Source organism: Drosophila elegans, unplaced genomic scaffold (genome assembly GCF_018152505.1).
Source record: "Drosophila elegans isolate 14027-0461.03 unplaced genomic scaffold, ASM1815250v1 contig_149, whole genome shotgun sequence".
Taxonomy (NCBI): Eukaryota; Metazoa; Arthropoda; class Insecta; order Diptera; family Drosophilidae; genus Drosophila; species Drosophila elegans.
The window spans coordinates 26,388,538-26,412,098 of NW_024545513.1; the positions used below are offsets into that span (position 1 = coordinate 26,388,538).

At 33.6% G+C, this 23,561-nt stretch overlaps 1 protein-coding gene across 2 annotated transcripts; it reads right to left on the minus strand.

Annotated features, from left to right (window-relative positions):
* Positions 1-1,492: 1,492 nt before the first annotated feature.
* LOC108145590 (protein no-on-transient A) lies at positions 1,493-23,187 on the minus strand. Of its 2 annotated transcripts, none has more exons than XM_017271120.2 (5): positions 22,785-23,187; positions 15,600-16,839; positions 14,303-14,614; positions 14,178-14,242; positions 1,493-1,762 (listed from the first exon to the last, which is right to left on the minus strand). In XM_017271120.2, the coding sequence occupies exons 1-5, from the start codon at positions 23,100-23,102 to the stop codon at positions 1,508-1,510; spliced, it is 2,190 nt and encodes a 729-aa protein (XP_017126609.1). In that variant the 5' UTR covers positions 23,103-23,187; the 3' UTR covers positions 1,493-1,507. The 2 variants fall into 2 exon arrangements, with proteins under 2 accessions (XP_017126609.1, XP_017126610.1); XM_017271121.2 differs by lacking the exon at positions 1,493-1,762 and adding an exon at positions 11,002-11,569 and having other exon boundaries at positions 22,785-23,185.
* Positions 23,188-23,561: the final 374 nt, after the last annotated feature.

The following is a 23,561-nucleotide window of genomic DNA, read 5'->3' on the forward strand; positions in this document are numbered from 1 at the left end:
CTAAAAATTTGTTCACATATTAAGGTATTCTTTAACTGTATTTTAAGACTTAGTATCAGTAAAAATGTTTATTTGGAAAAAAAGCTGTAGCTGATTTTCGGGAGCTTCGGATTCGTTGAAGTAATGTTGAAACTAGTAATTAATTGAAGGAACAAGCAAAATACTCTTTTTTTAACAAAATGACAGTTTTAAAAGAAAAACTTATATTTTTATAAAAAGAAAAAATGTTACGCTGTGAAAAAAAATTACGATTAATTACTAAAGCATATATTTAAGAAGCTCATGTTAAAATTTGACACTAATCGAATTAGAAGTTTTCGAGTAATGTTGGTCACCGACTTTAAAAACAACATATTGAAGTTTGTACTTGTACTTTTACCTTACCTTTTAAAATTTGCATATTACTTAGAAAATATTTACCGGAATGATAATTTCTGTGTGTATTCTTAAATAAATATACATTAAGAAATTAAAATAAAAAAAATTAGATTTTTTTAAATTTAATTTAATTTTAGTATTTAGCAAACGTCTTTAATAGCTATGTTGTTTTCAAAAACTCTGTAGTAAACTAATTTGTTCATAGTTCTTTAGCCAAATACCATAAAAATTTGGATGCGTACACTATTTGTAATCTTATAAAAACAAAATATCAATATAATGAGCAACATTCATTAAAGGTCCGAATCAGTTAACAGGTCTTCTATAGTTTTTAAGTCCGTGTTCTAAAGGTGTGCAGACATGGTTTAATGGTAATCCAACCAAACGCTCTTTATTAAATAAAAGGTTCTGTAAAGTAGTATCAAGATTTTCTGATTTTTTGATTCAATGAATTCGCGAAGGGAAATAGTTTTTGAAGTTTGGATAAAAGACAGAGTCCCATAAACAATTCTCGATAAATTCGTTACGAATCATGGCGTGCTTCCAAGACTCCAATTTTTTTCAGCTTTCATTTCGTAAAAACCTTTGACTAAAATCATGCAAGGATAATATGTTGTACAGTATGTGGGATATGTACTTGATATGCACACACGATATGTACAATAAGCAAAAAAAAAATTGGGTTTATCATCTTATTTTATTATGAATCAATTTTGTGTTCAATAAAAAATGTATTCGGATCCAATTTCTTAAAAAGATACTACAGTCAAACTTTCATAACTCTAACCACATTGACTCTAGTAAACAATTCAAGTTAAGCTAAATTTGAGTTATAACATTTTTTATTTGATCTTTATATCTTCTGCCAATAAATCTAGAGTTAGTGACTGTATTCGATTGTGTATTTAATAATGAATCTTAGAAATTATTATAGTTGCCTACCATTTTGCATCTGAAATTTAGACTTGAACATTGACGGCGTTTTCCACAAGTATAAAAGTTAAAGTTTATTATTTTTATACCTTATTGAGAACACCTTAAAACTCACGAAACTTTTTTCTTCGCTGTGCAGTGACACCTGAGGGCCTGAAGAGTTGAATTATCTTTGGGAGTGTAACAATTCCTGAAACTATGATTGACTATCCCCGCAGAAAGTATAAAAACAATCAGCCCAATTAAGTTTAATATGCAGGTTTTTAATTAGGTTTTGTCCACCATTTAACTGTGTGCTCTTTTTAAAGTTTCCAATAATATTTACAATATCTGTGTTAAGCAACTTAGTTGATATATGTTCCAATGCGAATACCATCATATCCAAATCCGTGTCTGGAAGGGTGACGTCTGTACCAAAGTCGTGTAAAGGCTCGTCAAGGCGTTTGATCTCCTGCAAACATAAACTGGATTAGTTGAAAATTCCTTAAATCTTAACTTTTAAAATGCAGCTTAATTGAGGGGATGGCTGCAAAAAAAAAATCGGAAATCGACAGAAAACCCACGTCGACCGGTCCAAAAACCAAGCAAACGTTGAACAAACAATAGTAATTTTAAAAAACACTTTAAAGCTTAAGTGTCTGATACATATTAACATAGATTACCTGGTATATTCTAGCGCTTTGCTGGCAGTCGATTGGACTTCTGTCGCGAGCAAAGACACCATATTGCGATCTCGAGAATATTGCTTCGGTCAAAGCTAAAAGCTGGCTCGACCCCGCAAATCCACACGCAATTATTTTGGAGACCAACCATCCATAAAACAACAAATGTTTTCACAGATCAATTTGGTCACTTAAGAGGTTCGCGCTGTGCCATTTACAATTTTGTCGTGTTTCTACATAGGCACCTGTGCCAATTATTTTACAACCAAAACTACATCAGAAAGATGGTACCTATTCTTTTCGTGTCGAACTTAAAGTATACTTTGTAAAGTGTTTTTCTTAGAACTTGTCCTATCACAATTAATCGATTTTTGATTGTTTCCTGTGCGATTAATTTTATTCCTTTTTTCAAAAACATTGAATCACAAGACAAACCAAAGTATCATTTATTAAAGCTTAAATGAACCAGTAGAGTTTCGAAGATCTTACTTGAAAATGCGCTTTTCGGTAGCTTACCAAGCTGCTTTTTGACAAATAAAACATATTTATTTCTGTAAACTTATGATTTTTGAATTAAAAATTACCTATTGATCAATATACAATTAATGATTAGGCCAACTCGACAGCTTCTGGGTGAATAAAACCGACCGTGAAAAAACTCAGAAAAGAAATACTTGTTAAGGGGAAAAGTACCCGAAGACGTTTGAAATAATCGATTTTTTCTCAAAACCATGTTTTTCAAATTGGAGTAGAGAATTGCAAAAAAAAAATAATGAACCGAAACTACCTTCGGTCTAAGGACATGAAAAAAAAAATCATTTTCATCGCCTACGTCAATTTCGATGTCAACGGCACGACTTGCGGGAACCGTAATAAGTCAATCAAGTTTCCATTTTTCATAATGTAAAATATGTTTTTTTCATTCAAACATTGCCATAAATATAAATGAAGTCAATTTTATGTGTACTATTATTAAAAAACAAGAAAGGAAGCAAACTTCTGCAAGCCGAAGTTCATATACCCTTGCAGCTATTGCAAGAATTAAATATTTTTGAAAACATTAAAATTATGATTTACTTGCGTATATGTTTAAAAACATTGAAGCTATAATGTTTTGCAGTTCAATTATGAGAAAGTTATTTTATATATTTGTATTTCTATTTATTTATTAACCATTACTATATGTCGAAGAACTAAAAAAAAAATTAAAAAACAGCAAAGTTATAATTTTTTTTCGATTGTTTCTATGGGAGCTATATGATATAGTCGTCCGATTTTGATGAAATTTAAACCGTAATTCGGAAATATTTAACTATTACTATAGTCGAAGAACTAAATAAAAAAAATAAAAAACAGCAAAGTTATAATTTTTTTGTTTATTTTTTCGATTGTTCCTATGGGAGCTATATGCTATAGTCGTCCGATCCGGCTCGTTCCGAATTATATACTACCTGCAATAGAAAGACAACTTTTGGGAAAGTTTCATGCAGATAGCTTTAAAACTGAGAGACTAGTTTGCGTAGAAACGGACGGACAGACGGACATGGCTAGATCGTCTAGTGATGCTGATCAAGAATATATATATATTTATTTATATATATATACATTATAGGGTCGGAAATGTCTCCTTCACTGCGTTGCAAACTTCTGAATTCCTCTACAAGGGTATAAAAAGTGGCATAAAATCACTTTTCTTCGGCCCTTACGGGTATTACTCCCCTTAAACCGGAAAAGATATAGTCGTCCCACTTTTTCCAAAATTCAAAAGGTTATCCTTAAAAAATATTGAATAAAATTAAATTTAATTAAGTCGCAACACCATCAAAAACAATTGTAACTAAAAAATCATATTTTGGACTAACAAGAACTACAAGGTATTTACCATATAGCTAGGAAGCAATAATCATTATTCAATAAACATTAAACTTTAACTTTCAACGCACTTAAAATAAAATTGCAACTGCGTTATGTGATAGCAAGTTTTAAATTATATCTTCACTATTTTTTAGGCTTTTTACTTTCATTATTTAAATAAAATTAACTTGAAACTTTTTCGCGTAATTTTTTAACACTTCAAATTGAAGACTTTAATCGTTTCACTTTTTATCAATAAAAATGGTTTTTCTTTGGAAAATCCAGAAAAATGTTTAATTGTTAACCAAAACTAATACATTTTTTTTTATTTTTTAACCGATAATTAAAGACTAGTATAAGGTCTTACTTAACTGATCCATTTGCCATTTTTTTTGCAGATGAGCCAGTTCTCTAGAATTTTGGTCACCGCAAAACAACATCAGAAAAAGGACATTTATTTATCACATTTTTTTTGTATTAATTACTGAATATTTTGAAATAATAAAAGTACCAAAGTGGATTAAATATATACTTTTAAGCAAGATACTGATCGTTTAAAACGGTTATGTTATTTCGTTACATAAAAAGCGAAATAACCTGTTTTTGCCCGCAACTGGTGGTAACCTCTTAAAGCTCTAAAAAAAGTATTTTGATTATGTTTCGAAAACACCTTCAATGTATGTTTTGGATTGGTGAAGACTGAATCGCCGTTATATGTATTATCTTATCTGTTTGTGCTGGGATTCAAAATCACGATTGAGAAGATTTGATTTTGTCGCATCGATTATTTCAGAGGCAAATGGATATGCTTATTCTTGGTTTTATGCTTATTCAATGAGTTTAGATTGTTGAAAGAATACGACACATATTAATGGTTTTTATTCTTGTTTAAAATTTGAAGAAGCAAGCATTCCTTTTAAAGTGATTGAAGTTTTTTTGGTTTTCGCCCACTGGAATTTGTAATTGTAATACATTTTCTTTGTATCCTTTGTGCTGCCGTTCGAAAAATCCATAAGTAGGAATTTTGTTGTCTTTGCGAAATTTCTTGCTACAATGCACTCCCTTTCCTAACCTAACATTACAATTTTTTCGAATAAGCTCTTAAAATTCAAAAAAGCAAATTTTAGCGAAATTAGAATATGTTGTATGCAAAGGTTTGTGTTATCTTACAAAAGCCCAGCTAAGGTTCCCACGCAAAATATTTAAAAGCTATTTATCGGGTTTTAGTTAAATTGATACTTTGTTCCTATCTTGATGTCAAATATATGGTAAATCGTAGGAATCGTACATGTTCTACCTACTTATTCATATCAAAAAATATGTGCCTTTCATTTAAAAAATGAAAAATTCTTCATTTAAATTGCTTTATTTTAATTCATTAAAAGCAGGAAAAGAAGCGACTTCGGCAAGCCGTAGTTAATATACCCCTGCAGCAATCCTTCATGTTTAACAAGAGTTAAGTTAAGATGCCTTTTCGCTAAATTATTCGGTCGTTCCTATGGCAGCTATTTGACATCGGTGTCAGATTTTAAAAATATATTAAACACGTAATTCTGAAATAGTAAAACATTACTATATCTCAAAGAATATCAATTCGAAAAAAAAAACATAAAAGTTATAATATTTCGTAATTTATTTTATTTTATTTTTATGATTGCTCCGAAAGGAGCATTATGATATATTCGCCCGATTTTAAGAAGATTAAGACCGTAGTTCTGAAATATTAAAAAAAAATTAAAAAACAGCGAAGTTCTAAATTGTTTTTATCAGTTTTTCGATTGTTTATATGGGTGCTTTAAGATATAGTGGTCCGATCCGGCTCTTTCCGACTTATATCCTTTCTGCAATAGAAAGACAACCTTTGAAAAAGTGTTATGCAAATAGTTTTAAAGATTGCGTAGAAACGGACGTACGGACAGACGGACATGACTAGATCGCCACTCTTGGTGATTTTATAGGGTCGGAAATGTCTCCTTCACTGCTTTGTCCTCTGCAAGGGTATAACAATTTTAAACAATACTAGACCCGTTAGGCCTTTTTTAAATATATAGTAGACCCCTTTCGGTAGTAAGCCTCTGTCCGCTTTCTGCTTCAGTCATAGTATGTAATTTATTTTTTCTGCAGTGGATGAGACTTTTTAAGCAAACGGGCGACAAAAAATGGTATATAAATGAACGGTGCGAAAGTCACAGAAAAGTTTCTGTTAATGTAATTAGTTGATGGCAGAAGCAATCCGATTTGATCCCCAAGTGTTCATTATGCCGTTAAAGACAACTTCCCAAAAATCGTTTTATCAAACGAAACAGTGCAAAAGTGTCATCTTAAATGATTCCAACATTTTTGTATATTATATACGATGCAAGCCATCACATTCATTAAATAAACCTGTAAAAAAACTTGAATATGAAAGTAATTAAATTGTTGTAGCTGTTGGGAAGTAAATTAATAAAATTTTACAAGGGCAGGCATTACCTTTTCCCATTCGCCATGGTATTGTAATACTCATCCTTCTCGAAGAGCCATTCTTTGAGAAATCGCAGGACGTTGTCACTATGTTTATTACACGCCTCGATCTTTTCCCAAAAACCAATAGTTAAATTACCAATCATTGCCACGAGAAATGTTAAAAGATTAAAAACAATATATCTTAAGAAGTTAAACTTTAATTCAACTAAAACTGAAGTGTTTTAAGTTAATGCCGTTGCAGCTCACACAATTATACTGGTTATCCTTTGTATTACTTAATCGTTATTTTATTTTCCATATTGCATCAAAAAGGTTATAATATTATTGCATTCTCTCCCAAATCGTAGTGCTCAAAACTATGCTATAACCAGCAAGCACAAATACCTTAACTGGGTAATAGCTATTTAAAGCTGCTCGAAGGTGATTACCGCATGTTCAGGTAATTATATATTATGCTGAGGCGTAGCTGTTAGAAAATAGGTTAGATAATAGTACGGTTTTAAGTTGTTTAATTTTGAAGTTGTGGTAAGATCATCCTTCCAGCAACGACGATGTATTCGTAAGAGAATAATAGCCTGATTCAATTGCCGCATTAAAACGCATTCAGCCAAATGCGCATTTATTTACACAGGGAATCCCATAAGGCTAAATGAATGCGATTTTTAAATGCGATTAAAAACCATTCGCCCCAAACCTTTTTAGAAAAAATACCGGAAAATACCGATGTTTAACGATATTTTGCTCGTGCCACCACTACAACTGTTTTCCATAAACAAGGTTGGCACAATTTTTGATGGCTTTTGAATATAAAATCAATTTTGTATAAAAATGACAAACCTAGAGCGCACGCTGCAAATTCTGCTCGCAGTACCACAATGCATTACTGCAAATGTCTCGGTCGCAATTAGTAGCATTAACTAAATGCTAATGCGCCAATGGAATCAGGCACATTTAAAAAGTCCACTAATGCGGCAATGGAATCAGGCTATAACTTTTGATGAGCTAAAAAATAATTTTAAAATATTAATAGTAATAACATCTCTGACCTAGACTGATAAATATTAGGTTGTTTGGTAATGACAGACCAGTGGATTTTTTAACGATTATTTTACCACAGTTTGAATTCTCCGATTAAAAAGCTATATGTACCATTTAGTTCGATTATTTGTTTCCATATTGATGGTAATTTGTATATGCCTCTCTTGAAGAAGTCCTTGGCCCTATGGCCGAAAAACTAGGTGACTCGATATTTACAAGCCTTTTTTGAACTCAATTTCTGATTCACAATGGCTGGCCGCTTCTGTTGCAAGTGCAAGTGCAGTAGAGGCAAGAATCAGTGATTTGGCTATAGGGCAGCACATAATAATGGATATTTCTGATATTTCACCATGCTCTCAGTATAACCTGCCTAACATTTAATCACCGTGCGTCGAACAGGATCTTTAACGCTTGGCGTTTTCATATATAATCCATTTTTCATCGCTAGCGACCAACCGATTCAGAAATCTGTCGAGTTTATTGCGGTTCAAAAGGTTATTTTGAAATAACTCATGAGGCACCCAAACATCAAGTTTCTTATTGACATCTTTTCCGCCTTCAAGTGCCTATAGACGGTTTAATAGCTTAGTTTGGGCTCTGCAATGCTTCTAATGGTCACATGACGATCTCGATTCACTATTTCCATGATTTTATGCACATCAACGGTTACTAGTCGTCCGGCAAACTTGGATGTTTCGGTAACAAACTTACCACTTCTAAATCGCCTGAACCACTGTTCAGCGGTTTAAATCGGTAGTTTGTTTTTTTCCAGAACAGAAAAAAACTGTCTGCAAGATTCCACAGCGGTTTTTTCTTGCACGAAATAATATTTCAAAATTGCTCGAGTTGCTCGAAACAATACATCAATTGATCTTCATTGCCAGATACGATTTAAATTGTTTTTACAAGCGACGCGAATGAAAAACCGGTATGTGTATGTCAGTACCAAACAAACTGACATTTAAAGTCGTGCATTTCTCTCAAAAAGAGAGTTTCCATCGCAGCACTTTTAATGCTGCGATCATTTTCACAGTAAAGGCTTTTTTTATTTAAATAACGGTAAAATTAAGCGTTTCTTGTAAAAGTTTCGTAGAAGTACCAATTTTTAATAAAATAATAGTAAAGGTCTAATATTCAGAAAACTTGTTTCTTCTTTTATCCATAGTTTTTATATGAAACAAGAAAGGAATCAAATTTCGGCAAGCCGAAGTTCATATACTCTTGCTGCTTTGCAAAAATAAAATATTCTTGAAAACATTAAAATTATGATTTACTTGCGTATATGTTTAAAGACATTAAAGCTATGATGATTTGCAGCTCAATTATATTTTAATAAATCAAAAAGAATTAAAAAAAAAAAAATTACTAAATATTTGTATTGTTCCCATGGGAGCTTTATGTTATAGTCGTCCGATTTTGATGAAATTTAAACCATAATTCGGAAATATTTAACCATTTCTATATCTCGAAGAACTAAAAAAAAATAAAAAAGACCAGACTTATACTTTTTTTCATTTATTTTTCCAATTGTTCCTATGGGAGCTATATATATGCTACAGTCGTCCAATCCGTCTCGTTCCGACTTATGTACTACCTGCAATAGAAAAACAACTTTTTTTTTTTTCTTTATAACTAAGAGACTAGTTTGCGTAGAAACGGATGGACAGACGGACTTGGCTAGATCGACTCTCCTAGGGATTCTGATCAAAAATATATATACTTTATGGGGTCGGAAACCTTCACTGCGTTGCAAACTTCTGACTGAAATTATAATACCCTCTGCAAGGGTATACAAATATTTCAAGCATTATACTTTTCGTAGCATTTCAATGAGGCTGAGCATAAACAGCAATTGTCATCCAATAATGAATTTTGCAGTACTAATGGTTTCTAATCATCCGAGTGAAAGCAAAAATTGAAGAATTAGTAAGACAACATTGTTACAAACCTAAGGCTTTTTCAGATCCGAATATTAATATCTAAATTATACTTAATATTAACAATAAACGGTTGTGCTTAGGTATGTCCACGTAAAGTAAAACGATTAACTAGCCCTTTATTTTAAATTCATAAAAAAACGATTCTCGCTCGGGCACCACTATTTGCTATTTTATATTTTTGGCCAGCAAAAGTCTTCACTTTGTACCAATAAGCGTCTAAATAAGAGTTACAAAACTATCGAGTGACCTTTAACTTGATCACTGTAAACATAGTAAGATCGACGGAGAGTAAATATTTCAAATGGATTGAAAAAAAGCCAGGTATTGTTATACTCCTCTTTGAACTTTCATATTCGGACCATTTAAAGGTCGATTGATTAAAAAAAATCACGTTTTTAAAGGTTGTACTTAGAAAATAAAAAATCTCGTAATACTCTTATGCGACCGTAAGCTAAGTTAAAAATATTAACTTAGCTTACGGGCGCATAAGAGTATTACGGGAACAAAAGTTTTAAAGCGAAGCGGTGAAACTGTATAGCAACAGAAGGGCGACCATATCTCGTTGCAAGTTCTGGCAAAAACAATTCAAAAGACTTAACATTTTTAAAATTATATTTAGTACAGATTTTTAGATGATGAAAAAAAAGGTTGAAGTCCCCATCACAATTTTAAATTGTTCGCTGCCGTTTCTCTCCCAGCTTCAATTCATAATTCATAATTTCATCCGGGTTTGAAACAAATTCGATTTGTTACTCTTTTCGTATATATACAATTGTTTTGTTTGGAATTTTTGGGACAAATGCGCAACGCGTGGAACTTAAATTAACTTTTTTTTTCGAGAAAATGAAATCCTAAAACTACTATATTAAATGCTGAGAGTAAGGTTTTATGATTTTACCTTACTCTTAACTGTCCCAATGTTTGTGAGGCATGAAATCAGCATAAACCAAACGATTTAATAAGCAAGAGAGTATATATGGTGGAAAATCATTGTGAAATTATGAAAGTATGGTTTGGATTTTTTAACAAAAGAATTTAACACTATTGCTTAATCTTGACAAATTTTTCCAACAAGAAAACACCCTTTTAGTTTCCCAAATTTTAATAAAATCCAATTTCCCTTTTACTTAACCGAAATTTGTTAAGACTTCTTTGCAGTGTGCCTATCTTCATCAAAAAACTGCCAGAATGGCACTTCACCAGTGTTTTCAAAACCAAAACTTTACATAGAACCAGATTTCAAAAAAAAAAAAAATGCTAAAATAAAATTATAAAAAAAAAAAAACACCTTTAATAAAGTCATCAAAAAAATAAAGTCATAACAAAATATAATCAACAAAATTTGTTGAAAAAAAATTAAAATTTAAATTTAAAAACCTCTTCCCGAGGTTAAAGTCGCTTCTCGATGCTGCTTTCAGTTGAGGTCCCGGTCCCGACCAAAAATTGTTGGAGTTGTAAAACTTTAGATTTCGACAAAGTGAAGGATTATATAACCATAATTTAATTTTAAAACCTTATTATTCTTTACAAATGTTTCAAATCATAAAAAATTAAAAAATATTTCTTGTAAAAATATCGAATTTTGTTGAATTTCTTTTCATCCATTTATATCCATGAGACTAACCCAATTGAAAGATCCAGACCAGATAGAGCTTAGAGTCCTTGCGCTCATCCGTAATACTCACCGTTTTTTGACTTAATGGAATTAATAATAGCTTTACATCTTTAAATTCATTTGGTCGATTAATTATGTTTTTCTATATATTTCATTTGAATGAAAAACAAAAAATAAAGAATCATATTACTGGAGAAAGTAGTGCCTATATACATATATCTAAAATTATCTTTATGATTAAATAGATGTACGCAATGTTAAAAATATTTTTAAAGTTTTTTTTCAGAAATTCTGCACTTTTATGTGCAAGCATTTTGGGTTTTGAATTCTGTGTTTTCAAGGTTTATCCTTTGTGTGTCATTATCCATGGTTGACTCTTTGTTGGGACCGATTGACGATTAAAATATTTGACAAAATATTAAATCATCTCATATTTGGGTGCATTCGAATAGACGATCCATTTATATTAGTTTTTTTCACATATCACTCGTGAACGAGCAAAAAGTCAAATACAAAACGTAATCAATAAGTTAGAGAGTACGTTATTTTTCATCCGCATATGCGTGCTCCAGTGTCTAAAAACGTCGGCGTCCCCATGGGACATTATTTCCTCCGCCATTATTTCCGCGTTGATTTCCGCCTTGGTTCATATTGTTAACCCCAAATTCAAAAGCGAAGGATTCCTATTCAAGCAATGAAATACAATTGTTCAATTCAGTGTTACTTAGCCATGTGGAGCCCAATTCAAAAAGGGAAAAAAGTGTCTTATATATGAGCCCACATCTGGTTAAAAATATGTGTGACTGTTGCCCACCACGCCCAAGGTAAAATGCATAACCGCCGCATATCCCCAGGAATTCATTCTCACCTTTTGTTTAGTATATCAAAAAAAATTACACATTTTACCTCGTTTGAAAAAAGAATAAAAGAAATAAAATAATAAATGAGAAGTGGTTCAAAAAGCAAAAACCAAATACCTACAAAAATAGAGCCGGGATCCCAAACCAAGTCCTAAATGCATCCCAGTTTATAAGCAATTGAGTGAATACAGGGTGGCTGATAAAAGCCGCTTTGAAAACAAGAACTAGTTAAGTAATCAGCGTATTTTACCCTTTACTCATAGAGTTAAAGCCTATATTTCATTCGTTGAAAGTTATGTTACAGGTAGAAGCAAGCGTAACCAACCGTATTAGAATAAGTATTCTTTATCAGAGTTAATGGCCAGCTGTCTGTATGAACGTTCAGATCTCAGGAACTAAAAGCGCTAGAATGACCAAGCATGTTTGTTTTACATAAGCAGAGCATGTTGGCATCGCATCAAAGAATTATGACAGATGGCGGCACGTTTTAATTGTTTGCTGCGTCAATGAATTGCAAGTGGCGCCACCTGTTAGGGTCGTATTTCTTTGGAATCCTAGTAATCAGATCGAAGAACAATATCGCTGGCGCTAAAATTTAATATTTCTAGGGTGACCGAATTTTTGACGAGAGTTCATCCAAGCTGGGGTTGCTACGGTCTTACTGTCATCCAGCTGGGATTCTTGATTAACGTTAAACAAATCAATTATATACATATATTGTATATGTGTACAAATATTTAATAATGTAATATAAAAACTTACAATGATTATCAATGTCCATATACTCCTATATTTTTAGAAGTATTGGCAGTCAGTGAAATTTACTCGTCTGTACTATATTCCAATTTTATGGGGTTTTCCGTACATTTTTTGATTTGAAAAACACTCAGCGTTGACAAATCAAACATTAAAAGAATCTTTTTTTTTCGAACGTTAACCCAAAAGATCTCGTTGCAACGATTTGCAATATTTTGATATTTTCTCGTCCATCTGAGTACCGAGGAGAGCAAAGAACCTGACGCAAAGTGTCCGCAAATTATTTGCCACTCGCTCTTTCCCATAGCTGACGAATAAATTTCATCGATCTGAGTACTAGGCACACGACAATAACGTTTCTTTGTACTTTTTATGTATTTTGGAGACTGAAAATAGACTATTGGGACAATAAAATATAAGAATACTATCAAATCGTTTCAGTTCAGTAGACAGAACTATTGCTGCTGTCGTTGTTGTTATACAAACAAAGCCGAGAGTTTCGACAAAGATCTTCTCCTCATAAGACTAACAGCATATAGTTATAGTAGACAATTATGCTCAAAGATACGAATAACTTGGAAAATAAAAATTAATTGCCCACTAAACAAAGTTGACTGACGGATTTGCTTGGAATTTTGCCAAAGGTGCTAAACTGTATCTACTTAAGCATGTCGACACAAATCTTTAAATAGTTTCAACAAAAGGATGTGCAAGCCCTCAGAAAGCCAAGCAAATTATAATTTCAATCAAATGTTCCCAAAAAGCTGATTTTGAAAAACTCCACATTCCATTAGTTTCTTTGGTCTCGGGCGACCATACAGTTTTTCCTTGTGGTGTTATTGCGATTGCGCCTGCTTCTGTTCTACAAAGCCGGAGGTTGCATTAAAATAACAAAAATTGCGTATTTTTTTCAAAAAATCTTTTGAAAAAAATAATTTCCTGTTAGTTCAGGAGTTACCAGATCGGCAAAGATCCACACCCACGAAGTCACTTCTACCTTGATATTTCATTTCAGCACGCATATTTTTGCTTTTTGTTAATGTAAATATTACCAGCTGACGAATGAGTCTGTTATGACTTTTTTTGGTATAGTTTTACAGAGTTGTTGGCTCTTCTTGTTTAGAGCTCTATAAGTTTAGAGAAGCAAACGAAACTAGATTTATTGTGGTCCCCTTTTCGTAAATTTAACCTTACCGTGACGACGTGAACACGTCTCTAAAATAAGTGGTTCGAGTTTCTTAATGTAGCAATATTAATCAGCCACCCTGTATATGAAAGTGAAGACGCCTGCCCCCTGTTGTAAAAAATGTTTTGTACACTTCCAGAAAAAATGTACAGGTATGCATTTCCGGTTTCATAATTAGTTCAAAAGAAGTAGATGAAAATTAAATTATTCATACTGGTAAAACTCAGTTTTTTAGAAGTAAGCTTCTGTAGACCGTGAGTTTTCCTCCCATATTAGATTATTTGGTTCTGGACTTCCCCGAAGATTCAATACAAGGAAAATGGTCTTAAAGGTTTCGGAGGAAACAGACCTGAAGAATGGTCAGTATAAACTCTAAAATTGTATGAGTTATGTATTGGGTTACACTTTTATGAAAGCGATAGACAGAAACTTTACCAGAGATCTGGTTATCAAACACTTCGTAAAAAAGTAGTTTGGACTTGAACATACCTGTGTATTGGTTCCTCCAGGACCAGGATTGTTTCCAACCATAGTGGAGTTGTTTTTTGGATTGCCTATTGTAAGAATTGGAAATAGCAACGGGATTAAGGGAATAACAGAATTTGAATCCTTACCTCTGAAAACTTCAAATGGTGAATTGCTGTTTCCTCCAAAGTTGTCAAAGCTGGAGTTGTTGCCGCCTCCTCCGTTACCGAATCCTTCCTGCTGATCTAGCAAAGAATTAAGCTGCTGAGCCTGCATAAACAGGTTGTTTTCCTGCTGCCGACGGAGAATGTCCTCTTCCTGACGATTCATAACATTCTGCATCTCGCCCTGATGACGACGCATTGTTTCTTCTTCGCGCTTGCGCATCTCTTCGGCTTGCTTTTCGCGCATCTCCCATTCCAACTTCTTTCGTTCGTTGTCCACTTCGCGCTTTCTCAATTCTGGAAAAAAGTAGAAGATTCCTTAAATGTCCGTGCTAGCCGCCATTGATTGGTTTGGCAGAATTAATGTGTATATACGAAATAGTTGATAGAGTTGCCATTTAAAATCGAGGTGTATATAATAGGTAATAGATTTACCATTCAAATAATATATTCATGTAATTTGCTTTTAAAACTGTTATATGTGAATACGTTCACGACCACAATAAACGTAACTTCAACATGAAAATATGCCAAGTTATATACAACTTTAAAGTTGCAGAAGATTCATTTAATTTTAAGATTAAATGCAAGCATTTCTTTGTTGGCTCTTTCAGTACAATATCTTATTCTTAGAAGACTGTGCGCCACGTTGTACTGCATTTTTCGGAATATATAAATTAATTTCTGTGTAAGCTGGCATAAATGCACATATTTGCTTGTCTCATCAAAGAGACATATTTGTTCTCCCTTAACGACCAAGAAGATCCCTTCCCAGAGATATATATTGATAAGCCAATACCGAGAATTAATTGTGTTCGTCAATGTTTTTTTAAGTGATCTATGCCAAGATTTTCCAAATATGTTCGTGTATTGAAAAGATGAATCTCCCATTATTAGCTGATATTATCGATCTTTTTCTCAAGATGGAGGGTTTTAAACTGTAAAACTCTGATTTGAAAAGTTGTAGTTCATCTGCAGGCAAGCAACTAACTATTTTTGTACAAATAACAACTTCACTAATAACTTAACTTTTTTAAAGAGAGGTAGGTTAAGTGTTGCCCGCTTGTCCCTTTGACCCCTTGCTAATGTTTGGCTTTGTTAAAATTAATTTTTTATTTGGCATATTTTAAATGGTTAGCTTAAGCCATTTTAAGAACAATGACGATCGATTTTTTTTAATGTTGATGTGTTGATAGAGGGTTAATTAACCCCAAAAAAGTAATGTGATTTCTTAAAATGGCTTTCGCTCACCGAAAATCCGATTTAAACGTGAAATACTAACCTTGACGCAAAAGTTCAGTTTCTTGCTCATAGCGAGCGTACTCCATCTGAGCCTCCAATTTGTCTTCCTCCATTTTGAGCTCTCTTTTAAGAGCGTCCTGCTTGCTTTTGAACAAATTATGCAGTTGCTTCCAGCGTGATCCATACTCATGTTCAAACGAGTTGAGATCGGCAAAACGCGGACCGATGCTCCGCTCCTGGTTGAAATCCGGCATCTTCTTATTAAACGCCTTTTCCGGCAGCCCATCATTGTCGTCATTCACTTCCATCGGATCCACCAGGCACGGACGTAGAGAAGCCGTCAGGAAAAAGCATTTCTCATTGCACAGACGCAGGCAGGCGCTGGCGGATGACTTCTTGGCGAATTCAACTATGCCTTCGCCAGTGTGCTTGCCACGATCGTCGACGGTGATGCTGGCCCTTTCGATAGGGCCGAAGATTTCGAAGGACTTATATAGCAGCTCGTTCGATACGAACGGTGTGAGATTGCTCACGCGCAAAATGGTGGCGTTGGGTGCAAAACGGACGCGCAACTGGCGTCCCTTTCGCATCGAGCCGTCTAGGGCGCGTTTGGCCTTCTCGGCGTTAATATGATAGTCGACCTTCAAAAATGTGAAGTTCTTTTCAAGGTTTGAGAATATCTCGCTGATCTCCCCGTACGGCTTAAACATTTCACGCAGTTCATCGTCGGTGATGTCCCCGGTAAGGTTGCCCACGTATAGGCGGTTTCGTCCGGAGAACTTCGTCTCGGTCGGCAGTTCAATCGGTTCCAGTTCAAAAGTGGGCCCAGCTATGCTGCGCAATCGCTGGGCAATGAAGAATTCCTCACCGCCACGCGGCCCACCGCCTCCGCCGCCACCAATGTTGGAGCTGTTCATGCCTCCTGGACCTCCCGCGCGGGGACCGCGGTTTCTGTTGTCGCGCTGCTGATGTTGTTGTTGCTGTTGATGCTGGGGTCCTCCAGCACTAGCGCCGCCGCCGCCACCGCCACCGCCACTTTGGTTGTGGCCAGCGCCACGACCTCTGAAGCCTTGGTTATTTCCTTGACCTCCTTGATTTCCATGACCCTGTCCCTGTCCCTGTCCCGGGCCCTGGTCCTGTTCTTGGCCTTGCACTTGTCGTTGATTTGGGCCTTTGTTAGCGTTCTGGCTCGGTTGGTTTTGGACTGCAGTTGCAGGTTCGTTGTTCTTTGCAGGTACATTGACAACGTCCGGCTTTGGTGTTTCGGTATTGGCCTTTTGCTATACGTGTATTATACATTTGTATCAGTACAAGATATTGATATGTAGACACATCTGCAGTACCGCCAATCCAGTTAAACCCAGCTGAACGCATTCAAGAACTAGGTATTGACGTTCAAATCTACAATTTGCTATGGGTACACATTTCTCCAATGACTGAATCGGTGCTACAGACGGACTTTATAAAGGTTCATTTAATGTAAGGGGCTCTTAGCACAGCTTGGCAATTCAATAAAAAAACCCTTTCTTTAATTATACACGTTTATCGTGTGTGTGACAGAGAAAAAGGGAGAGTTTTCAAACCTACAAGTCATTACATAAGCTGAGCATTAACCGAGTTCAGACTGATATATTTGATGTACTTAATACGTATTATTTTCTGATTTATAATCAAGACACCGTCCCTTTGATGAAGTATATATTTATGTATTAAAATAACGATACTTGAAGACTATAGAAAGTGGAACACAAAATAAATTTATCAACTCGCAGTATGTTTGCTTTCATGTTACTGTATTATTCTAACATCTCAAAATGGCTCGCAACTCTTCGTCAAGACAAAAACCGTTATAAACATTAAAAAAATATGGCTTTTAATATTTCATTTTTATTTGTACCAACTGGTATTCAATGTCCAACGTTTAATAAAGGAAATGTATGTTTTTTCCTTTTATTAAAATATTCGGATCATTAACACTGTATAAACAATAATTTTCAATGAATCATTGCCAATATGTCCACTCATTCTTCAAATGGAGGTAATTTTTAACATTTTGAAACCCACCCAAATCAACAAGTGCCTTTGCACTTCATGCAGATAAACAATATAAAAACGTGAACGATTTTATGCTCTGAAAATAAATACATATTTAATAATACAATACATTTTTTTTAGGGGTTTTCACAATCAAGACAAATTTTTAGTTTCTTTTACTCCTACCGATAAATTGGGACAAACCCGAATATTTCCGTCTTGTTTCCTACACAAAAAAACAGTCATATTCGTTATACTTTGTATGTGAAAAATACTAAACGCAGGAATAAGCTCAGTAAAGTACCCATTATCGACAATTTTCACTTCAATTATTTGTTCTTTCCTATGGCAGCTATATGAAATCGTTTTACAATTTCCATTTCTAAAACAATTACAAAAAAAATTGAAAATATGAGAAATTACAATATTTTTAAAATTTTTTTTTTTTTAATATTCCGATTGTTTCCATGAGAGCTATATGATATAGTCGTCCGATTTAGATCAAATTTAAACCGTAATTCCAAAATAACAAACCATCACTTTATATCGAAGATATATACAATCAAGAAAGGAAGCAAACTTCGGCAAGCCGAAGTTCATATACCCTTGCAGCTATTGCAAAAATTAAAGATTCGTGAAAACATTAAAATTATTATTTACTTGCGTTTGAAGCATTGAAGCTATGATGGTGCAGCTCAATTATTCGATAATTCCTATGCCAGCTATATGATATCGTTTTCTGATTTTAACAAAATTAAAAGCGTAATTCTGAACTGTCAATTGTAATTAATCAAAAAGAACTACAAATAAAAAAGTTAAATTAAAAAAAAACAAATTTAATATTTTTATTGTTCCTATGGGAGCTTTATGTTATAGTCGTCCGATTTTGATGACATTTAAACCGTAATTCTGAAATACTTAAACAGTACTATATCTCGAAGAACTAAAAAAAATAAAAAAGACCAGACTTATACTTTTTTTCATTTATTTTTCCGATTGTTCCTATGGGAGCTATATGCTATAGTCGTCCGATCCAGCTCGTTCCGACTTATATTCTACCTGTAATAGAAAAACAACTTTTGGGAAAGTTTCATGCAGATAGCTTTAAAACTAAGAGACTAGTTTGCGTAAAAACGGACGGACAGACGGACATGGCTAGATCGACCCTCCTAGTGATGATGATCAAGAATATATATACTTTATAGAGTCGGAAATGACTCCTTCACTGCGTTTCAAACTTATGACTGAAATTACAAGAAAGAAAACCAAAATCCGTATTCTTCTGTCTTTCTTTGCCAACTGGTATTTTTTGTTAATAGTTGTTAAAAAATGGCCGCATAAGTTTTATTGGTCAAACAAAAGGAGGTTCACAGCCGACACTATTCTCCTAAATTATATTATGCGGATAAGGCTTGTCCTAGTTTAACTTTTGACTAAAAAGCATAATTTTCTGCAATGATAAAAATATTATATTAAAAACATTTTAAAATAAACCTTTCATTTTCTTGTGTGAAAAAAGTTAAATTTTTTTTATTGATTTTATTTATTTTGTGTCTGCAAGCTTCATAAAATTATATTTTTTGAAAAATTAATTATATTTCTATTAAAACACTTTAATATACATGTAATTGGCTATTCCAGCCTTGCGCAAAAAAGCTTGCTTATAATCTAACGCCATACATTCTACGTTCTAGGCAAATTATTAAGACTTTTTTATTTACATAGGTTTGTTTAGCAAAGAGAACAAGTGATGGGCAAACGTAGAGCACACTTAAGTTTTGGCCGACTTTGTTGGACTTTTACCAAATAATAGAGTATTTACTTTTTTTGCTTATCAGTGTCAATGGGCAATTCAGGTTGGCGGGCCAATTATTTCTGGAAAACAACAAAAGCTTACCTTTTGTTTCAAAATCAAAACAAAGACCACCTGTTCGAAACTCTAGCTATAGCTATTCCAATTTGGGCAAATTAATAACGATAAGCAATCCATGTGTGAAGAAAAAACTTATTGCTTTTGTATTGCATTATTTTTAATTTAATAAAACTAAATTTTTAATTATTTTGTTTAATTATATCTCTACGAATGGTCAACCAATTGAAGTATGCTTTTTGCAAATAAAAAATAGCATTGATCATCTACATTGTCGCCTTTGATTTCTAAACTTATGAAGAGGAAAGATATGTGCGTTTTTATTTTGAAAGTCACGGCAAATCAAAACTGTTACTTAAAATCACAAAGTTAAATAATTTGGTAAGATCTAAGTATTATTAGCTTTGAATATACATAGTACGTACTGAGGCTACTTTAAACAAAAACTTATAAATTCTACTTGGTTTATTATTCCTTATGAAGGGAAAGTAAGCATTGGTTTAACTAAGTTGGGCTTTCAGCATTGGGAAGTTTGCATTACGCCCCTGTGTACTTGTGTAAAGAGCTAAGCTACTTAACACTTTAAATAGTAACAGATTTCCAAAGACCGGCCTTGATGGTGTTTCAAAAAAATTTGGCAAGAATATAGTTTTTTTATTATCATGCTAAACGAAACAAAATCAATTGTTCTCTCGCAGTTTCAAAAAATCGATATTATTTCATTATTTTTAATTTTCGTGTGTCTGGGAATACGCTGCAAATATTTTTCGCATGTTCCTGGTAACCGTAGGGTACCTATTTCAACCAAGTTATACACCTTAATTTACCTTTTAACGCGTTTTCCCGAAAGTATTTATAGCTGCAGAATAAGCCTTTATAGAAGAACAAGTCCGATTATATTATATTTTTTCCCAATTGTCTCAAAACATACCGCTATGTTTTGCCCAATACGATTTTCGAAATTTTTTTTTTTCCGGTTTAAAGCTGTTAAGAGGTCAAAAAACGACGTAAAAAATGAATTTTTCACTTATTGTTGCATAACTTTTGCTAATTTCAAAATAACGACGTAACTACAAATCTTAAGAAAATGTTATATTTTTCTGATTTCAGATCAACCCGCTCGACAAAACGTGACTTAGGTCGGACCACTGTAGTTTTTACATGTGTTATGAAAAGCACATTCTAACATCAGAAAATTTTTTTAAAAACAAAATTTTCAAACTTTTCAAATCTATGCAGTGCAACTTTTGTAATTAATTTCCTAAATAACCACTCAATTTCACGCCTCGAGAGTAGAAGACCACCTTAACACAATAATTTGATTAATTCCTTTTTATTTGCTCCGGCACATAATTCTTTATTTTCTAAAACCTCAGAAACTTAAATAACTACATTGATAAATAACTTGTTTATTTGTATGAAAAAAACATACTAAAATCAGCTGGAAGTTTATTTTTACCTTTTACTATATTTTAAGTCATAATCGACTTCAATTTGGTGTATGGATAGCGAGCAATTTTTTTTCTATGAATAAAAGTGTCATCCATCCGAAAAAAAAGGTTCTACGTTGGTTGAAACTACGCATATGTATGTGAGTCGACTAGATCAGTCAAGTATCTATGAATGTACTTTTTATACCCTTGCAGAGGGTATTATAATTTCAGTCAGAAGTTTGCAACGCAGTGAAGGAGACGTTTCCGACCCTATAAAGTATATATATTCTTGATCAGCATCACTAGTAGAGTCGATCTAGCCATGTCCGTCTGTCCGTCCGTCTGTCCGTCTGTCCGTCCGTCTGTCCGTCTGTCAGTCTGTCCGTCTGTCCGTCTGTCCGTCCGTTTATATGCAAACTAGTCTCTCAGTTTTAAAGCTATCTGCATGAAACTTTCCCAAAAGTTGTCTTTCTATTGCAGGTAGTATATAAGTCGGAACGAGCCGGATCGGACGACTATAGCATATAGCTCCCATAGGAACAATCGGAAAAATAATTGAAAAAAAATTATAACTTTGCTGTTTTTTAATTTTTTGTTTAGTTCTTCGACATATAGCAATGGTTAAATAATTCAGAATTATGGTTTAAATTACATCAAAATCGGACGACTACAGCATATAGCTCCCATAGGAACAATCGGAAAAATAATTGAAAAAAAATTATAACTTTGCTGTTTTTTAATTTTTTGTTTAGTTCTTCGACATATAGCAATGGTTAAATAATTCAGAATTATGGTTTAAATTTCATCAAAATCGGACGACTATAGCATATAGCTCCCATAGGAACAATCGGAGAAATAAATGAAAAAAAATTATAACTTTGCTGTTTTTTAATTTTTTGTTTAGTTCTTCGACATATAGCAATGGTTAAATATTTCAGAATTATGGTTAAAATTTCATCAAAATCGGACGACTATATCATATAGCTCCCATACAAATAATAAAAATATATAATAGAACAATCAAATAATTAAGCTGCAAATCGTCATAGCTTCAATGTTTTTAAACATATACGCAAGTAAATCATAATTTTAATGTTTTCAAAAATATTTAATTCTTGCGATAGCTGCAAGGGTATATGAACTTCGGCTTGCCGAAGTTTGCTGTCTTTCTTGTTTCATATATATATATGTTCATATGTACATACTTTAAAAGTTTTAATACCAACGATCAATTATTTATCCGTTTGCTTTTAACCGTTATATTTTACATTTCTTGACGGCTTGCTTCTAAATCGGTCAAGCAATAACATTTTTTTTTTAGATGTGCTCAGAACAACACGAATAATAACCAAAATACGTAAATAATTGAAACGTGTAAACAATTCTAAGTTGTGGAAGTACCTTTGACAACCCCTCTTTAAAAATGATACTATCATACTGTGTTTTTCAACTGGTGGAAATACACAAATGAATTAAATTTTACGTATGTAATATACATTTTTTTATTTGGAAACCGTTAGGAATGTACATATGTATGTATACATATGCACCTGCATATTTTAATACTATTGCATTCTAGGAGGCTAAATAAAAATTGAATAGTACTTTGTGTGTATTCGGCAATTTATGTACATATGCGTGCGTAAGCGGGGCATAGGGTAACACATGTACATACATAAATAAATTTGCAACAGTAATCAGTAAGTGTTTTATGTATTATACATATGCACATTTTTGTATGTATTATATGCGCACATTACCAGGGGTTCCTCAGCAATATTATTAGGAGGTGTAGTTATGCACAGCTGTACCCCAAAATTTGGCGGAGTACAGAATACTTGAACAATAATTATCTACCCAATTATATATATCAATTAAATAAACTTACATTTATATTAGTGGTGCTTGGAAAATTCCGGTTTTGGTTTCCTCCGCGGTTCCGATTGCGGTTGCCAGCAAAACCACCCTTGTTTCCAAAGTTCTTATTTTGACTTTGATTGGAGCCACCTCCACCAACTGTGGCACCACCATTCTGGGTGTTTGGTCCAAATCGAGCCTTCTTTTCGGCCGGACTACCATCGGAGGCGTCATTTTGCTTTTGAGCATTATGCTTGCCAATATTTTTATTAGGTAGATTTCCCCGTTGCTGACGTTGTGGCAACGATGAAGAGTTTTTAGAATTATCTAGTTTAGCCGCACTTTCCATTTCGACAATAATAATTTCTTTATCTGAAAAGCGAGATTTATGTATGTGTTCAGACGTCCAGAAAATCGAACTTGTATTAGAGGTGGGAACACATCGATGTCATAGATGTCTTCAAAATATCGGTCTTATCGATGTTTGGCGGGGATTGTCGAAGTTTATTCATCTCTAATGTATGCTGCGGAGTTAAAGCCTGATTCCATTGACACACTTGTTGTGGCCGAGCTATCGATAGCCATATCGAATGTCGGCGCAGGGGTGATTTTATACTGAAAAATACTGAGTTGTTTTTATGGTCACCCCAAATGTTAAACGGCCTTTGACCCGGCAAATTTGAAACACGAGAGCCGGAGTTCGGGAAGTTGATAGGAGAAGAGGAGAGCCCATAACGAAAGTCACGGTCAAGGCGTTAAGGCTGCTGAGCTCCCCTCGCCAAGTAAAGTTTTTTTTTTGGTGCACGTG